At 36.3% G+C, this 21,122-nt stretch overlaps 1 protein-coding gene across 3 annotated transcripts in view; it reads left to right on the top strand.

The window, feature by feature from the left end:
• Positions 1 to 20,684, top strand: part of MRPL3_1 (54S ribosomal protein L3) — a gene marked incomplete at both ends in the record, with an annotated part of 34,284 nt that extends 13,600 nt beyond the window's left edge. The window contains 5 exons of one of the 3 annotated variants that reach the window (XM_012941090.1): positions 160 to 231; positions 4,683 to 4,947; positions 11,178 to 11,479; positions 17,450 to 17,818; positions 20,034 to 20,684. In XM_012941090.1, coding sequence (XP_012796544.1) covers positions 160 to 231; positions 4,683 to 4,947; positions 11,178 to 11,479; positions 17,450 to 17,818; positions 20,034 to 20,684 — 1,659 coding nt within the window. Of the gene's footprint in view, positions 1 to 159; positions 6,469 to 11,177; positions 11,480 to 17,449; positions 17,819 to 20,033 lie in introns of those variants that run through there. The other 2 variants (XM_051216937.1, XM_051216936.1) reach the window with 2 other exon arrangements.
• Positions 20,685 to 21,122: the final 438 nt, after the last annotated feature.

The following is a 21,122-nucleotide window of genomic DNA, read 5'->3' as shown; positions in this document are numbered from 1 at the left end:
TCATTAAACTAGGAGTATTATTATTGATATATTTTAATTAAAGATGCGATTATCAGTATTGTAGCACATTGCTATCACATATTACAAATGTGTATATATAATTTGTACGTTTTACTTTATTTCTCCTGATCACATTTAAACTATTCTTCCATTTTTCAGGGAGTAATCCCTCGAGGCAAACGTATGGCAGGTGTTATGGGTAATCGATTCAGAAGCTTACGTGGTGTAATGGTAAGCCAAGTTCTGTTTTTTTTCTAAAACAATTTACAGAATCTTTTATATATTTGTCTCATGACTAAGTATAAGGGATTGTGGAGATAGTTGACCTGAATATCCTGAGTTTGATTCCTGATGGCTTCACGGGTGAACATTATTGAGGAGTCTAGTACTAAGACGAAACAGTTATCCAGTGCTTCATGGCTTTCATTGATTTTGTAATTAAGGTTAGTCCGTGATGTAAACTTTAAGGATATAACTCAGTTTGAGGTAATATATATGGTGAATATTAAAAAAGACAAGATGAATGTTTTCAGATGAACCCCTTTTGGTGCTTCTGTTTTAGAGGTGTTCTCAGGATTTATGATAATGTGCATGTTTTAGTATGTTAAAATGATGAGCTGAATCCTGACTGATAGGTAGATAGTGCAACAGTGGTAGTGTGGTTGGGTTTTAAGTGCTCACGAAACCTAATTATTAACACAAACTAAGTCACCCAGTCACCAGTAAAACGAAAACTTGACGATTAGGCTTGATTCCTGCCCGCTATTTCAGTATCTTTATTTGTGTACCAAACGATATCACTTAGAGAAATACTAGTCACAAAACAGTCAACCGGATACAGCAAATAAATCTTCACAATCACTAATGTCTGCGTAAAATTAGGGGCTAATAAACGTCGATCGTATCCATCACTTATGATTAAGTTAACAATTATGGACTACAACTGTAAAGCAGTCTCTCGAAATGACTTTCTAATTAGTTATTGATAAATAGATTTTAATTTCTGTTTAGATTAAAATTATTATTTATTTTATTTAATCTTATTTTCGACGTCCCTCGACCATTCTGATGGTTTGATTTATATGTGGTATCTCCTCAATGATAGATGAACTTGTAAATCAAGTGCAGTCTTAGACGTTAGTGAGATTTCTATTTCTAATCTGTGATTCTAGTAGAAATTTCCCAGTATCCTGTATCAGGTTCTACGTTTATATAGGAAGTGATACTAATGCTATTCGACTAATTATTATAAAATATATAATCCAGTGTCCATTTAAAGTAGAACATCAATATTTTGTGACTGAACAGCAAGCTCGGCGATGGTTTGTACAAATTTAGTTCTAGACTTTTGATACTTGTAGTCCCTTTGATAAATTTGGATAATGTAGTAAGAAGACGGAGATTACTAGAACTATGTGATATATTAGTGCCCTGGTACGTCCGAGAGTGGGGAGAGTCCGCTCTCCCTCTCGAAATGCTCTCACACGGCCACGCGTATATAGCCTCTGCCAGGGAAGTCCTACTCACTGCCTTCTCGTGGCATTACTGTTGTTTGCGAAAATGAGAGGACGAAAAGCGAATGTCCGGCGCTTTAACCGGGTTCAAAACCAATGGTGCACATGGGCTCCAGTATCCTGCGGGAACAAATGGCGTATGAACCAATTGTTGGTCACTGGCCTCCATGGGACTGCATCTCCTTACGATGCTCCACTGCCTTGTGGATCAGACCTTCAGGTCGTAGGCTCGGGGTGTGGCCCCCTAAGATAACCACCTTCTTTGGTTTGGGCACCCGGGCAGTATCACAGCCCTCACACATGTCGAATGAGATTTGTGTGGCGCATATGTATTTGGTGCCTCTTTGTACCATTATCTATGTGTTGACATAAAATAAGTAAATAAACATGAAGTGATGTTGAACAGAACATTGACGAAACATGGTTATCATTTAAAATTTATAAATCGATGGAAAGGTCATAGCAGAGTGAAACCTACTACATTTCTGGCTCAAAAAACCGTACGTACATCACCCTACCGTTCAGTGGTGAATTAAATAGCCTTGTATTAAAACAAAAGCTAAAATCAGTTGTTAGCAAAACGTACCACGCAGCAAAGATCATTATTATGGTAATAATAAGGTTCATGCTCCACTAAAAACGTGAAATTTCGTGTCTCTAGGTAGCTACATAAGTGCTGGTGGTGGCGTGAGTGATGAGATCGATTCACGTATAGTGAAAACTAGAGCGGCTTATGCCAGTCTGGGTCAGTCTGGCTGTAAAAGGTCGGATCTAAAACGCGTTGGTGAGAGCAGTTCTGCTCTATGTTTGTGAAATCTGGCCTCTCCGAGTTAAGGATGTTAAACGACTCTCTGTGTTCGATCATCGTTGTTTCCGAAGGATTGCTGACATCCAGTGGCAACACCATGTTAGTATTGCAGAGGTTCGGCATCGTGTGTTCGGGCACAGAGACGATAATGCAATTGGTGTCACCATCTTGAAACATCGACTTCGGTAGCTTGGACATGTTCTACGAATGTTGTCCCAGAGAATTCCACGTCGTGCATTATTTGCCGACTCTGGGACTGGTTGGAAAAAGCAGAGAGGTGGTCAGTATATGACATGATGTCGTGGCATGAAAGAAGACTGCAAAGGACTGTCTTGTGTTGGTCCTTCTCGATTCCCTGGTTGGGGTCCGAGAGATGGTGCAACGCAGTGGCTAGAGACGTTATCAGATATGCCTCAGAATAGAAGCCAGTAGTGATCCTGCTGTAACCTTCTTTTACTTTCTTCATAAAAAGTGGTTGTGTTCTCCTTAACTGAAAGAATTCTTTCTGATTGTACCTTTTCGTTCCCCCATTTTTACCATTATTATTACACTACCATACAGTAATCTGTGGTCGTTATCGTTCTTTTTTTTCCTTTCTTTCTTATACGCACCTTACATTGTTTTGTGTGGGGCATATATATCTGGTACCCTCTTGTGTCATTTTTTATGTATTCAAATAAATAAATAAATAACACAAAAACAAGACTGAATATGTACACGTGTTAACACTTAATAATACATGTTACAGTGCTTATTACACGTTGATTGTGTCTAATATTCTATTCAGTAAGTACTTTATCAATCTGAAACAGTAATACACTATTTACTATCCACTGTTTTGTTGATTTTCTTAACGTTTACCACCATCACTCCCACTGCCAATGATTATATTAATCAACCCCACGTTATGAACTTTTGCATTCTTTGTTACTAAAAGGTATTGCATTCGTTGTCCGATATTACTCTTTTTTTGATAAAGATGAGGATGTTTTTTTAGTGATTTTCAATTATAGATTCCAATTCACATCCCTCCCAATTTTCGATTTATCAATATAAATGATTATACTACACTTTACACCGGGTAAAATCTACTGTATATTGTGCAAACATATATGTCTGATTATTGTGTGTTTGTGAATACCTTAGATCATTGATGCATATCACCAAGCTGTATGCACTATAAAAATGTCCTAAATACGTCTGATTTTTCCAGTAAAATTTATTTAGTCTAGTAGTAAATAATATCTAACAGTAAAAACTGTTTTGGCTTCCTCTGATTCTATATTATAAGATTCTAAATCTCAATGATCAAGCAATTCAGTTACTTTGAAGATAATGTGCTCCAATATGTTATTGTGAATTATGGTTTTATAGACCTGCAGAAATAGTATGGAGCTTAGCAAATAATCACAGGAAGAATACAACGAACAATCACTTCTATCATTCAATATATGTTAACATTTCATTGTTGGTATGACCTGGATACTTGAGCCTACTGATTAGGTTTTTAGATGAAGTCTTTATATTAATTAGTAGAGACACTAGGTTCTAAGTTCGAGTTCCATTTTTGCCTAAGCAGTCAGGTAGTATCATTCATTGAGCACATGAATATGTGCTTAGTAAGTAAATTACATCACATTATACTCATCTAGCTTTGTAATCAAGTTTGTTTAATTCGCATTAAATTTCTAGGTTTTCTAGATTACCTGGTTACGCTTTTTGTATAGCACTATTTGAATTTCAAGTAATTATGAAAAATTATCAGAAGCAGGAGGTCTGTACTCTTTTGGTAGTGACTTATCAAAATTGCTCGAAAAACGTGTACATATAAATTAGCAATTGAAACTGGTAGATTTCTAGCAGATTCTATCAATATCAGTCACCGTTGGTTCGTTATAGAGCTAGTCTGTTTGCCATTGATCGAGGATACATTCCATCTATGCGATCAACGACGTTATATATTACTTGATAAACATAATCTCTTTGGCCTGAGGTTGTTCAATTGATTTAAATATCCATAGTTTCCGAACGATTGCTCCCATCTGTTAGCAACTAAATGTGAGTTTACAACAAGGTTATGTAACCCCATAGATAATAAATTTCAAATGAAACCACCTGAACTTTGACGTAAACGTAATGACAGAACTGTTTCAAATATAAAAGGAAAGTGATCAAGTAGTTTTTAAGAGCACAAGTATAAGCAAGTAACTCAGCTTCCAATTAAATGGGAAGCTTACTTGAACTAGGACCTAATACGTTTATTAGTTTTATTCTATTGAACTTGTTAAGAATATATATATCTATACCTTGAGACAGTTTCTCGTGCTTTTTTTATATTCTCGTATATTTATTCTCTCCAGATTGTGAGGATTAATCCAAAACTTGGACTTATATATGTAACAGGTACAACACCAGGGCCTGTACATGCCTACTGCCATTTGAACGACTCTTGGTTAAGAAATCGTCGACGTGAATTAATTGCTAATCCACCACCAGTCCCAACTTATTTTCCTCCCTCTATAGTAGATGAAACTAATTCAAATCAACTCGATCCAAGCTTGTGCCTTGATGTTGATGATGATTTTGAACAAGATATTTACCATGAATCAATACATCCAAGTTATAGTCCTTCCATTTCCTATTCAGAAGACTCTATTTGAAACGTGATTTCTCTGTTATAAGAATGTACATACAATATACCTTCATAGTTTCCTTTTAAGTTTTTTGTTTACTCAAACTTCACTGGGCGGTTAAAGTATTGTATGGGAACGAAATTAAAACAATCGCGATGAATTTTCATCTACTTCTCTAGCCAATCAGAAGGCAGCTTTTATAAATGGATAGTTTATAGAAAAGAAAACAATAATATTGCAAAGCGTGGAGAGATTTTATACGATTACTTAGTCTATTAACATCTACAAGTTAATCTGCCTGTAAATAAAAAACAACGAACTCGTCCTAATGGATTTAGTTTGTCCATGTTCTTTAACACTAATATAGATCCAAACAGATCTTTAAGTCTCAAAATCATTCCTAATTAGGATCAGAGTTACGGTTTTCATCACGAAATGACATCACCTATCACATAAAAATGCACTGTGTCCGTGTGCATGAGTGGACTTCGCTTAAAAAAATTTAGGAGATGGTATCTGTTTATTTCGTCCATGAAATATAGTTTCACTAGTTAAAGTCTTTAGAATAAATGGTACAGGATTAGGAACTAGAGGCACTGTAGATATGTATGCCGTGTACGATCTAAAGAGACGAAATGAGACATTCGCTATATTTAGCATTGTCATTCTCACTCTATACCCTCAAAAAATAACGTTTCACAATCATTTTACTCACTTTGCTACTAGTTAGCAGAAGAATAATGTGGATATTGGACTCTCAAATACTGTAGTAAGTATAAGATTCGATTTAGACTTGTTGCAGTGTTTATTATTGTTGGTCTATATTTATGTTCAACCTTTTCATCATTACCCAGTTGATGGTTTAACTAAATACAAGCTACGTTATGAAGATATACACTGGTCAGGTACTTGTAGTTCTCATTTTGTTAGTGTTAAGTCAGCGCTAAATCTCAAACCAGAGGAGTGGCTATGAAAGTTGTACTAACTGATGATTCTATAGCGGCAAATAAATCCCCAAAATCAATAGCTCTTTATGTCTTCGACATTGGATGCTGACCACATTCGTTTTAATGGACTCACCTAGCTGAAGGCGCTCGGTCACGCATCCGCACCAGACCACGAGTGGGTACGCTGTGCTACTCATTCTTTTCAACTACTAGCCAGCTTAAACCAGACGTTCCTTCAACATACTGATAACCTTCCAAATATATCTTCGAACTCCTTCATTCATGACTTTTGATTTGAGTGGGTTGGCATACTTCGATTCTAAGGGTGTTACTAGTTAAGGCGTTGTCAAACTCCGGATACTTGTGGCATCGTTAGTGGTCGGCCCGATGCGATCTGGTACACTAACTCGTAGACTGTCTGTTCCTTGTTGGGACACTACATATAACTTTTACACTTGGATTTTTACATACTGTGATATTTTTCTCTCGTTCATTGGTATATTTAATATTCTTCATGGTGGAACACACTCCTAAGTTATTTAAGATTAGAACCCTTTCGCCTCCCTCATTTCCATTAAAGCCAGTTGGCCCGACAGTATCGAAGCCTGGGTCTGCCACGCAGCAGCTGACTTCCACGAACGTCTTTTAAGGTAGCTGTCCAACTGGAGACTATGAGCGACTAAATGCGAAAACCAATACTGACGATCCGTCGATTCTAGATTCAAATACAGAATGAATGAGTGCATATTCATCCTAATCTAGATCTATTGCTTTATTCTAATTTTTAAATACCATATCCCTAATATTGCCTTTCTCATTATCATTACTACTGCATTATTTGAACCCTCTTTTCATCTTGCTATGGCGATTTGAGCTACAAACATTTGTACCAGACTCCACGTTGGTTATGACTGTAACTTACAATTAAACCGAATAGAAGTCGGATAGATTTATATTTCTTTACCTCAAGTTAAATTGAGTGTGCAATACTTCCACGTGTCAGATAAAAATAAAAACTAAAAGTCAGGCAAGCCACTGTGATAATTAGAAGTATTCAACCTGATATAATAAATAAGAACTCCTGAAGTAGTTCAACTTAAAGCAGGCAGATCTAGCTGAGCAAAACTGGATGTATTAGATTTGGGATTCGTAATATGCACACAATCAAGGATAAAGGAGTCATCAGTTAGTACAACTTTCATAGCCACTCCTCTGGTTTGAGATTTAGCGCTGACTTAACACTAACAAAATGAGAACTACAAGTACCTGACCAGTGTATATCTTCATAACATAGCTTGTATTTACCCAAACAACTAATAAAGCGGAAATAAAAGGCGAACATGCGTTGGAAAATAAAAGGGAAACGCGCCAAAAATGTCTGCTTTTTTGCCTGTCCGGGAGAAATGATGCGGGTTCCACCCTTTTTGTCGCTCTGCTTCTCGAATGTCGCAGAATTGTCTACTTTTCGCCTAAATATACGCTGGATTGTCTACTTTTGCATAACACCAAAGGTCACCTGTGTTCGCCTCTATTCCCACAACACACCACACTGAAACTGCAATCTACGTGAAAAATGGTATATGTCCAAATAAATTTATTGAAAAGGGAAAGCGTATCACTACACAACATTATGGCAGAAGCTTGAGTATCAATCGTTATGCATTTTCATTGTAATTGCCAATTCATTGTTATTTGAAAAGATCTCCAAAAAAAGAAACAGGTGATGTATTATTAATAAAGCATGTGTGTTTAATCGCAACTTCACTGACAATCAAGCACACTTTCTCAACACTTCAATAGTTTCCCATGTAAGTAATAAAGTAAGCTCATTTACAAAATAATGTTTGTTAAAAAAAAAATAAGTAGAACGTAAAATACATTTCACGAATTACTTCCTTTAGCCACGTATGTTCCACTATTGAGAATGAAAATAATCTTCCTGTGAACTCTGAAGTGTAAAGAACAAAAGAAGTTACAACGATATCTAGATGACATGCTTTGGCACAGCCAGATACTTGAAGCTTCACTTACGGTTATGTTCGTTAATACTGTTGACTATAACTATAGAGCAATAGCCAAGTTATCACTTTAAATTAGTGCATACCTGCTCTTGTTTCCTCCTATTACGCTTTATCAATTTGTCTCTGATATCGTGAAAATAACCTTGTGTCGCCATGTCGTACAGCTTCGAAACGTCTTTTTCATTGACAGAGGATGACAAAAAGCGATTTGTCAATGCACCTGAAGTTTAAATAATAGACATAGATTACTTCATATGCAGCCGTAAAACCGGCATTTCTGAAGTGCTCATTTTGAAGAAGTGCCAAGTAGCGTGAAATTACTGGCCACCTCAGGTGTCATGAGGTACGACAAAATATATCGCATTGAGGTTTTAGGATCATTATCCACTAACCTCGTTACCATTGCCATCTGTAATACGAACAAATTATTCAATTAATGTTGTTGACTTACAAATCTGTCCCTGATTTCTTTCTGCTGCAAACCAGTGTCCAGCATCTGCAGTTCCTCTTCAGATGACAAAGGGAACTGCTGACTTGATAGTCAGCAATCGGATGGATGCAGATGTTCGCGTTCACTGAACTTCGCTAGTAACAGCTTTACATTTGTACTCAAATCAGTAATAGGTGAAGAAATGTTGTGCATCATTGTATACAACCGGCGAGACTCTAACTTAGGGACGACCTTTGAACGAATCTTAAATGACCTTGATAATTATTAGCCAATCAGAAGACAGTTAGTATAAAGTGAAAATATATTATAAATAAGTAATGAATTATAGTGGATATTCTTCTTTTACATGATTTAAAAACTTGGCGAGACTATAATTTGTGGACGAATTTTGAACGATTCTTGAGTTACCTTGACAAGCAACTTATGGACAAGCCAATCAAAAGCGTCTTAGATATTTCAAGGTCACAGCGCCAAGTTCAGTGCATAATGCTGTAACGGGATTAAAATCATCATGTATGATGTTGTTAATAGATTTTGTTTTCCTTCTATTGCAGGGCAAGCAAGAATAAACGCTTTAGAAGAAGAAGAGCAAGCCCTACACGCACTGAACTTACAGGATGACTCATAAGACCGTTTTGTAAACTAGCTGTCTTTCTGTACAGAACCCACGGATTTTGATTTTTAAAATAAACGTCTATTGGCCTCCATTCCTCGTTCTTTCTGTGGTGTAGAGAGTTCAGTTAACATTGTGTGTGTTGTGGCTTTAGGTCTTCTCGTCTTCCAGTGACTGCTGATTACACGTTTTACAATGCTAACGTGCGATCGATTCACAGGGGATTTTGTACAAAACGTGATAGTTGAGCGTTTATAACAAATAAAACGGTGAGACCATAATTTGTGGACGAATCGAGTAGGTATAAGATAACGGATCTCGGATTTTGGCGCGAAAGCTTTTTATCTATTTGGCTAAGTAGATTTCTGGCATTATAGCTGATATCAGTTCGTGATGAAAACCCTATATATAATTCCTAACTAAAGCAAATCATGATAATTATTGAGAACTGGATAATAAAATCACCAGTAACACTGGCTGTAGCCAGGCACTACAATATATACGGATGATTGGAGAGCGTACAGACTCCTGCATGGGCTTGGTTTTGTACATCGTGTCGTTATCCGCTATTGGTATTTTGTGTACTAGACAACTGGAGTGCACACAAACAATATTGAAACTATGTGGTCGAGGCTGAAAAAGTTTTTGAAACTTTATCATGGCTCCAGATGTCAACTGTTCTCTAGCTATATGGATGACTTCCTCTACTTCATGCATTACGATTTTAGAACCTCTGAACCTTTTTCTAGCCTTGACAAGTTTTTTGAACCATGTATAAGAAATGTATCCACATTATTTCTTTGGTTTTGCATAATATATTATTACTCTACTGACTGTTTGCTGATTGGTTAACACTTATCAAGTCCACCTAAGATTCGTTCAAAGGTCGTCCATAAATTATAGTATCGCCGAGAGACTCAACGGCTTTATTCAGATCTATGAGAGTTACATTCACTGTAATATTTCTGTCTTTCACTGCAACCCAATCTTCTCCCGCATGATAGACCTTTCGTAAAACCATGTTTTTCCTTGCTTAAAAAATTCCGGGTAATTTTGGGTGAATTTTCGGGAAAGAATTTGATCATTCTTAGGAAAAATCGCTGACTTGAGTAAATTATAAATTGGGTTACATTCACTTATACTGATCAGTAAATAAATGTTCTTTGAACCCATATCAAGCTTCTCGCTTGCATCGAGTATGTTGAAACTAATTGAATGTAGCGTCTCAACATTGAAATATATGAGCATCTCGTCGGGACTAAGTTTTCTTCACATATGTACGCAAACCACTCATTAATTATTTTTTAGATGATGGTTGACGACAATTAATTTTTCTGTCATCTTCGATGTTGACGTTTCTCCGATCTTCCTATGCAAACATTATTGACCACTACTCATGTAAAAATTAATAATAAATCGTTCTCATCCAAACCACTATTTTGTTTCATGTTTTGTACTCAGATGATTTGATTGACTTGGGGAATTAAAGGCGAACTTCCTAAGTATACAGTATACTCGTCCGTTGAGTCTTGAGAAAAATGTACTATTTTGCTTGTTACTACTGCAAAAAAGTTTTTCTTGACATTTTTCTGGTAGTAACAAGTTTAAACAACCTGACAGCCTTTTCGTAATCGCATTAGCCAGTGAGTGACCTACAAAATTCATATCCTTCAATCCCTATGGTGTATAACTATGTTTATTTTGTATCTTACTGTTTCTATTTGAATATTTCATTATACTAAAGAGAAACCTAATCTTCTTACTGTCTTGTTTTTAACCTTAGTCCAATCCGAAATTTGCACCAATTGTCCTTTCTTATAAACATTTGTCATATGTCGTATAACTGTGTATCACCTATCGATAAGCATTCTATTTAATTGATTTAAACAGTCCTCAGGCTATGCATCATTCGTTAAATCATAATCCATGATACAAACTGGAGTTCATCCAGTCGAAATAATGTATGACTTTCATATTTATGAATGATTGTTTTAACCGTATTCATGATAAACGTTCACCTCAATTTTCGTAAGGATTTGGAAAAATCCGGTTATGTTCTTGTAAATACTTGTTTTTCTTGTCACAGTTTCCCAGTTCTTTATTGAATCAAAATAAATCCTATTGTATAGATATCTATTCTGAAGTTTATCACTAACCTCAAATGTTTTTATTAACTCTTAATCCTTACAGTTTTGTTTCTCAACAAGTTACCATTTCCTCAGCACAATATGTTAAATATTGTGGGCCATTTACCTCAAAAGTACAGTGACAATATTCTTGTTACTCATAATAATCATGATATGGTATATGAAGTTAGAGGATTTCAATTGCATTCACTTCATTTACCATCAATGCAAACAAATAATGACAGCAAAAAGATACCTACTGAAACAAATCTTGTGGATATCGACTATTCACCTGGAATATCTTCGTTACTATGTTGTTCCGATAAAGATGTCCAGATATGGGATATAAGAGATAACATTCCACAGGTACGTGATGTGTTTCTTGTTCAATTGTAAAGATGTCCTCAGAATTCAACATCTGAATTGTTTATTTTTCAAAAGGACAAAATAGGTTACAACCTCAAGTCCACAAATTACTGTTACTGGGTCATTGACCCAAGACTTCAGTCTTTGGAATAGTATATCTCCAACCACCAATTCTGGCTAATACATAAACCTGTACTTTATTATAAAGTATTATTATAATAAGTTTGCGAATGATAATTAAAATTCGTCACTTACTTAAAACAAAAATTTAGGACAATATGCCTACCAAGTTACATATAACCTTACTTTCGTACATGCGTCTGTTACTCCTCGTGCGGCACAAGCCGCCGGTCAGGGACATTCAACCTACTCGATCTTGTATTCTTTCCAGTTGTTGCCGGATGCTATTTTTTTATTTTGATATCTGCCTACAGCTTCTGGCGCAATGTGTTGATTGGTCTGTCTCTATTCCTTTTGCCTTTGATGATTCCAAGTTAGGGCTTGCTCGTGATGCACTGATGATTTCCTCAACGAATATCCTACCCACTACCAGTGTCCTTCGTAATTTCCTCTTCAGCCGGCATCTGGTTTGTTCTATGCCGTAGTAGATTGATGCCGATGGTATCCGGCCAACGGATATAAGACATCTTGTGTGGAAAACTTTATGAGTATCCATACGTTTTTAATGATGGGTATAGTAGTTCTTAAATTTTCACTTCTGTACAATAGGACTTTCTTGACGTTCATATTGAAGATTCTGACTTTGATGTTGGCTGACAGTTGTTTTGAGTTCCATATATTCTTCGATAGTAGGAATCCTGTCGTTAGTTTGCCAATCCTTGCCTTCACACCTGCATCGGATCCTTCTTGTTCATCGACGATGCTACCCAGTTGCATAAAACTTTCCGCCTCTTCCAGAGCTCCTTCATAATGTGATTGGGTTGGTTCTCACTACGTTATACTTCAGGATTTTGTTTTTCACTTGTAAATGTGTATGAAATAGAGGGGCTATATCATTTGCAAACCCTAAATCATCCAACTTTACCCAAGGTTTTCACTTGTCCCCAAATGCCCTGGTATGGCTCTCGAAATGCTCTCACACGACCACGCGTATACAGCCCCTGCCAGGGAAGTCCTACTCACTGCCTTCTCGTGGCATTACTGTTGTTTACGAAATCGAGAGGACGAAAAGCGAATGTCCGTCGCTCTAACCGGATCCCAAACCGATAGTGCACATGGGCTCGAGTATCCTGAAGGAACAAATGGCGTATGAACCAATGGTTGGTCACCGGCTTCCACGGGATGGCATTGCCTTGCGGGTCAGACCTTTAGGTCAAAGGCTCTGGATGTGGCCCCCTAAGATAACCACCTGCTTCGGTCTGGGCACCTGGGCAGTATCACAGCTCTCACACAAATATAATTAATTTGTGTGGTACATATATATTTGATGCCCTCTTGTACCAATATTTATGTGTTCAGATAAACAAATAAGTAAATAAATCAGGATAATCGAGTCCTTTCATAGCCACTTCTCTACAATAGACTGCAGTCTCTCATTAAATTGATCTTTATCGTCTTCATTGCTATCCCTGGTGGGTGCATAGCACTGGATAACATTCATTGTGGTTCCCTTTTTCTTTGTTTTGAAGGATCATATAAATGCTTTTCGTGCTTCTCTAAACATTATCAGTGCAAGTCGTTGTGTGTGCGAAGCAATTTCTTCTTCATGATCAGAGTACAACATCAACTCTCTCGATGGTAACCTTTTCTTTCTAGCTTGTGTCTAATAGGTTACACTTATTCCAAGAAGAGCCAGAGTGTATTTTCTCATTTCCGCGTCTACTTGAATGGTCATTCCATTCCCCTATATGAAGATTCTTTGCACCTATATTAAATGTTGCTCTGATTTTCAGAAGAGGCGTGGTTCTGTGAATTCCAAAGAATCTCAGCTTTCATTACAAGGTATCATAACTCTTGTATATGATGACCCTTGAGTTCACATGGTAGAGTTTATATAGTTTAACTGATTCTTCCTTGCTAGAATTTTATTTAGTAAGGCCTTCTTTACGGGAAGAGGTTGCTAACCTCGCTTCAAATCCTTCTCTATCCTGATTTGCAACCAGCATTAACCCTTGAAAGGCTTCAGTTGGAGTTATATATATCATAACTTATTTCACACACAGGTTATTCTGAAATGGATATTGTCTAGCAGTGGAATTCAGGACTCATGTTTCGTCCTATCTGGAATGCACGTGGATCAAAGAGCTGAGTTGTCTCGGAGTGAACGCCAATTCTGCGATGCTGGTACATTCACCCGACGGTTCCCAGATGAGACAAAACGCGCGTCCTGAATTCCACTGCTAGCCATCCATCCCTGTCTAAAAATGCTTGAAACTTAGTGGCAGTATAGAGGCAATAATCACAAGATGCACACATACTTAAAGAAAGTGATCAATTGCAGTCCTAAACATACATTAGTGTAAAGATTCAAACAACCAATATATGTAAATTAAAGCTCACTCTGATTATCAAATGCCATTTAGACTTGATAAGTAGATTGTCCGTAATCACTATCAGCTTTACTGTCTTCTGAATAACTTGTTCACCAACGACAGAATTGTCACTAATGAAACTACTATTAGGTCATAGACTTGTAAATACTATCAGTTCTGTTCACTTATATTTATCTTAAAAGTTAAAATTGAACACAGATTACCAAATTATAGTGTTATATCCTAGTGAAGGTTAAATTACGGGTAACTTCAGAGAACTATTAATAGTCTAATATTATATATATATATATATATATATATATATATATATATATATATATTGTTTAACTGTTCAGTGACTAGATTATGTATGTCTATATTCCTTTTATTGTAAGCTTCATTTTGACCTATAGATTATTATGCGATTTACTGTTCTTCAGTTATGTTCAGTTTATTAACTACAGTTTCACATGTTCACAGCCACTTTTTGGCTTGATCTTGTATAAATGTTATTTCTTATTTTATGGTGGGATACAGTCTGTGTGGCTGGTATATAAACCAAGTATGTTTGAAATAAATGATTCGCATAGTAGAAGCTGTTGTTGGCGTTCTGGACTCAACTGGACGAGCTAGGCAAACAAAAGACCAATAAGGATACTAGGCTGTTCATGCCGGTCGAACGTCATTGTTTTAGCACAGTGCTAAGATTGAATAAGTCGTATTTCGATTGGCGAATAAATCACGTGATAACTATCCGGGTTTAAAGTCACAACAGTTTATAATTACTGATTGGGGTTTAGCAATCGAACGATACTGTGTTTGTATTCACTAGTCCAAATGGGAGTACGTTATATAGTATACTGGTTGAATGTTAGATGTTCTCAGTCAGTCAGTAAAATACTTTAAACTTGAGTTTCATCACTGTTTTCACTTTTTTGTGCGACATATCTCACAGTGGAGGGAACAGTTCAAATGTATAAGTTCAAACACTGATCAGTTATTCATTTATTGGCTTTTTTTAAAGAAATCTAGTTGTAACATGATTTTGTTTTGGTTTAAATAATCTAGTGGTAACATTTCTATTCATGGCAAATAAGAGCATTAATACTTCGACAATTACAGATACGCCCTGTTTATCGAAACTGGACAAGTATAAATGGTGCTTACAGCTTCCCAACCGTTTCAGCTACCTTGAAATGGTGGTAGGGCTTAGATATTGTGATGAACCAGTCGGGCTATACTGGCTGGAACAATCGTTCCCCAATGTTTTACCATTCCAGGCAGGTCGATTGAAGAGCGGTAAGACTAAAAGTAGCAAACCCAAGATCTGAGAGCAAAGTCGTACTGCTGACTGTACGGAGGTGTGACGGGAGTAAGGTGTTTTCTTCAGACAACCAGTATAATAGCGGTGCTGCCTTTCCACAAGGAGGGGTGGGATTAGAAAAGGTCGATCCTAAAAATGCACACCTCGCCTTGTCCTACGGATATCCGTCTCTGGCGGTAAGGTCTCAACAAATACGGAGCCAACACGAAAATTACTCACAAAAAATTCGTGTGTGACCGACCTCAAGTAGTTGTCCCTTGGGCACTGTGGTCACACTCTCAAGTCAATAAGACCACCCGTAATCCAATTTTTTTAGGTGCCTCCAGAAGAACCCTTCCACAGTGTGGGCAGCCGAGAAGTGACGACCGCTCTCATACTTTTAACGGCTTATGGTTTCTTGTTACTAGACATTAAAAGTTGCAATTGTCCTGGTGCGATCCTTATAACAACAACTTTCCAATATTTTTATCACTTTGTTATAACTTGTGAAACTGTGTGCCCTGTTATGGTTAACGCAACGATACTGCCAGTCAGAGAGCAGCGAATTATCGATCGAACCAGTGACGCATAAAACAAGTGCGAGCAGCCTAGAGTCCTAATTGGTCTCGCTCCCTGTCTAGCCCAGCCAGTTAAGTCCAGAACACCAGTTTCAGCCTCTGCAATATGGATCATTTATTTTCAAACATACGGGGTTTATATACCAATCAAACAGACCACAACGTACCATAAAATAGAAAATAACATTTGTACAGTTTTTGGCCAAAAGTGGCTGTGAATGAGGGAGGTAGTGATTAACAGACAGAGAATAATTCAAGAATGGTGAAACGTATAATAATAGTTCATAGGTCAAAATAAAACTCATAATAACAGGGACATGAATATAAACAGTTTAGTTACATAACAATTACACGATAAAAATATACTCAGTATTGGTCCATAAATGGATCCCGAAAATCAGCATTCATTATTCTCATCGGGATATAACACCTCCCCTTTTTGAAGATCCGGGTTTATCCTCCCCAACAAAACAGTGTTGGATCCTCATATTCCCAAGTTACAATTGATTTGACTTTATTTAAAACGTATTTGTCACATTGAACAGAGAATTTACTAAAGGTGATTAAATGGTGAGGATCAACGTCGCTTGATTTGAGGTCATCAAAGTTTGATTCTTCTGGAACATTGTCATCAAATTTCTTGAAAATCTCATTAGTAGATAGTCGGTCACTAGAACAATCAGCATCTATCAAAATTTTATTAGGTTCTTAATCATCGTTTGGTGCATCCGACAAATTTTTCTCATTTTTGTAAGAAATTTGATCAAAAGCAGATGAGTCATTAAGATAACTCATATTTGATAAAACAACTAGAGAACTCCAATAAGTAGATTCATCAGAACTTTTTGTTCTGGAATGATGAGCTCCATCTAATGCTGCTTGATCCATTTTCTGTCTCTTCGTGGGCGATGGGATTTGAACCCACGACATGGCATGTCTCTGAAATGGACATTTCTGGACCACTGGGAGGATCGTGAATGACTGCTACTGCTTCGCTTACACTACTGCTCGTCAAGGATTCGTAGAGGCTTTTATCGACACATTCATACGTTCTGCATTCATTTTCCAGCTCTGTATGCAAGTTAGGAATTAGTTTATCAACTTCTGTCACATCTCCAAAACATGGATGATTTAGCAGCTGTGTGCGTAAATTGTCTAAAACATTCAACTGGCTATTTTCGAAACGCTGTTGTCGCTCAAATAGCAACTGCAATTGATCGGAAGAGATAGCCATTTTCTGAATCAGCGCGGTAATGACTAATTAACAATCGATGTCGTTGAAGGACACCGGCGAGAATTTTGTATGCTGATTCCTCGAAATAATTAGACTGAATTTCGTCCAATTACAGGCTGACGTTGAAGATTGAGGGTTCAGAATTTTTTTCTACCCCGTCGCCACCTAAGATTGAAGTTAATTTTAATATCAATATTTTTAAATTATCTACTCCAATCATACGGACCTCATGCGTTACATTCAGATACAATTTTGTCAGTGATTTATATTAACTATTCATACTGTTAATAATATATTATTTTTTTCTTTCATCCATATATTAATGGAAAACTGTCTTGACTTTTTTCTTTAATAACAAAACAGCCCACTATCCAGTCTTATAAACAGTTTATGAATGTACCTTTCACTTGTTGTTCTATCAGTGCAGATGGCAGTCTAATTTGTTGTGGTACAGAAGTTTACAGATTGAAAAAGAAACGTCGAAAATATAACTCCAGAAATATTAGTGAATACGATGAGGAAACAGCTCAATTAGTTTATTGGGACACACGAAATTTATCATCTCCGTTGGGCATTATTAAAGATTTACATCCAGATGATATTGTTGATGTAAAATTCGACCCTACTTCTGTTCCTGGTTATCTACGCCTAATGGATTGTTCTGAAGATGGCGTAATATGCTTGTATGATATGAATGCAGAGGCAATTTCACAGGATAATTCTCTTTTATATGTGAGTTTAAATTGGAAATAACTTCTCATGTTATCTTTCGAGGCTGGCAATGAAGGAGGACATAAAGTAATTGTTATTTTATCAGGAGCAGCTCATTAGTGTGAATCCTAGTTGGCAATAATGTTTTTGATGTAAAACTCAAAACCATCATATATATATTTTGAAATGGTGGGGAAGATTTGTAGCTCAGGTGGATGATTTTGATGGAGTTTTGTTCTCTGAGCTGAATAGTTTGGTCATGGAGCTTTCATCGTTCTTCTGAACGACATCAGGTAGAAGACTTCTACCTGATTAGATGGTGGTTGGAGGTAGTCAACAGGAAACCCTGGACCCGGGTTTCGTGCTACTTGGCACTCGTCAGCAAGGTGTACCTGTAATCTTGAGGGAACTGGTGCTCCCTGGCGGATTCGATCTCGTGTCACCCAGCTTCACAGTCAGAGACGATAGCATTCGATAGCATTCGATCTGCACTAATAGGGACTAGACAAGCATGAGATTGATCACCACCCAGTGATCAATCAATTGTGATTACTTCTACCTGATGTTTTTGCTGATGATGTCGTTCAGAAGAACGATGCTTTCATCGATCAGACCATCCAGCTCAGAGAACAAAACTCCATCAATATATATATATATATATATATCCTGTTTCAGGTATCCTTTTATATGTGTTTAGGGAACATTCCACTGAATTAGACGACTAATCCCTCCTAGAAATGTGCTAAATAAATTTTTAAAAAGGCATCCCAATAGGTGTAATACCACCAAGTCTCTCGGAAGTAATTTAATTGATGGTTTTATTCACAAATCTAAACTCAAGGAACCTGCATTGATTTTTTATTCCCTATTAAATTTGTTTCTAATCGGTAAATATAATCAAGGTCACTTTGAAATAAGTTCATAATGGGATTTTTAGACTTTATCATCCACTGAAAATTGTCAATATCTGACAATTTGAAACTTTGCTCGATAGAATCGAGTCAGTACTGAGTACTAACTATACAGTGTGGCGTTAGATACCAGTAACCGATCAGATTATACTTAAGTCATTCCTACGTAGAAGGAATTGCGAGCCGATCGGCTCATTAAAGACACCTTTGACTGATGCTAACTTAGGCTCGAGTTCATAAAGAGACAATATTTCCATTGCAGTTGCATATGTATCTTGCTAATGAGTGCCAATTATTACGTCAAGAACGGATTTCTACTTTGATTCTTCTTACGTCCTACAAACTTGAAATGTTTGTTGGTGTTGAGTAAGAAAATTTATGAGAAGTTATTTATGTTTCATTGTTGAATATTACTGAATTTGTTTTGGGAAATTTTACGTAGACTAGTTCATAATGCTAGTTACTGGTGTGATCCTTGAAATAAGAAATAAGTCGGAATCATAAGCCAAATTGAACTACCGACTTACCGTCTACCCATTCTTTCCTCTATCACTTAATTTACAACAAATAGCCATTAATCAAATATCATTTTGATTCAATCACTAATAGTATCAAATAACCCTTTCTAACTGTTAGCATAATCTAACCAAGACTTATTTATTCACCGTAAGATGGCATTTGATTTCGGTCTTATCATTTATCCATTGATCTCAAAAGGCCCCACTGGAAAAATAATTCAGTAGCCACGACCTATCTTATGTTAATTTAAATAAGAAAAGGTTTAGAAACTACTTTATTTTCAATGAATTACTGTCAAGTTTCTTTTAATAACTATAGCTGCAATTATCTCTACACTAGTAGACCACTGAATACTGATAAATGTGATATTACAGTAGTCCTTAGTCCTGATCGAATTTTATCAACCAAGTCACTATGTTTTGACCGCTAGCCTAAGTAGCTCGATATCGCAATTCACTGTTTGATCGGAAGAACTCGATCAGTACTACGGACTAGACAAACTTAAAATTGATTACTACTCTGTGACCATTCAGTAGATATACATATCCTGCTTGGAAGTAACTGATACAAATTCCTGTATCTAGTTTTCGTGCTAGTTGTCACCTGCTTCAGCAAGATATCCATAATCCTGAGTAACTAAATACTTACTATTGAATTTGAACCTGTACCACCCATAATCACAACCGATAGCTTAACTAATAATAATCTGTTCAAATTGCGATTGATCACTTCTTGATTATTTCATTTTCTAATTTGCGATATTAATCCATTTGATTTGTCGTTTTTTTCCATCCATTCATCTGTAGATGTTCAATTCAGAATCAGTGGCTAGTTCATGTGATTGGTTAATATCACATAATGATCTATCTTCTAGTTCCGCTGCTGTTGGCGTCTATTGTACAACTACAATGCGATCAAATATTAAGGCATGGCCAATACACCCATCAATGTTACATAATAATAATATGGTTGAAGAAGAAAACTTCAAAGAAGACAAAGAATCATTCAGTTTATCTGAAAAAGATGAGGAAGAACTAACTGAGAAAACACGATTATGGAATTCTAAATTTAATACGAATAATCCTAATAGTGACGATAATGATAATAAGATTTTAAAAGGTAAAAACTTTTTCAACATGATTCTAATTCAGACTAATTCATCTGATGAATTTCTACTACTCGGTGACAGTAATACCAATGATAATAATAACAATAATCAAAATTATCCAACAGTTTTCCATTCAAATCAATCAGATTGGACAATGTCTTATTTGCCATCAAATATCACGATGAGGAAATCTCAACCAATTAATAGTAGTTTTAATTTACAATATGCCGATTTTATAGGTAAACTAACCGATAATCACAGTAAGGATAATACTATGAAACAATTATGCTTTATGGTTGGTTCACAATCGACTGTGCTATGCTCTTATGAAATATCATTATCAACTTGATTATTATCCCAATGATAATTAGGTATGTTTTTCCTTGATGTCGTTCTGTTGAAAACTAATGTGTACATATTCACTTTCCATTTTTATATTGGATTGTGATAAATTTATGTTGTGTTAGAGGGCAATTATTTTTGCATACTGTAAAGTCTCCCTTCTTTATCTCTCATGTAATAATATATTGCTGAATTAAAAAATATATATATATTGACTTTTTGATGATAATAGTTACACAGTAAGAGTATACTATACTTGTAATAGATGAACACTCGGGTGGGGACAACCAATGTGTTTTAATACAAAATCACAGTGTCTTGATAAAATATAAGAACTATACACTGAATAATTCATTTGCAAACATCCATCATTTGTCATTCACATTCTGTCTGATTCTTCAACTTCAAAATTCCTTTCTATCTTCCCTTCTCTTCAACTCGATCT

This window comes from Schistosoma haematobium, chromosome 6 (assembly GCF_000699445.3).
Source record: "Schistosoma haematobium chromosome 6, whole genome shotgun sequence".
Classification (NCBI taxonomy): domain Eukaryota; kingdom Metazoa; phylum Platyhelminthes; class Trematoda; order Strigeidida; family Schistosomatidae; genus Schistosoma; species Schistosoma haematobium.
Note: the sequence above shows the minus strand (reverse complement) of the source record. Positions and strands in the feature narration are given on the sequence as shown.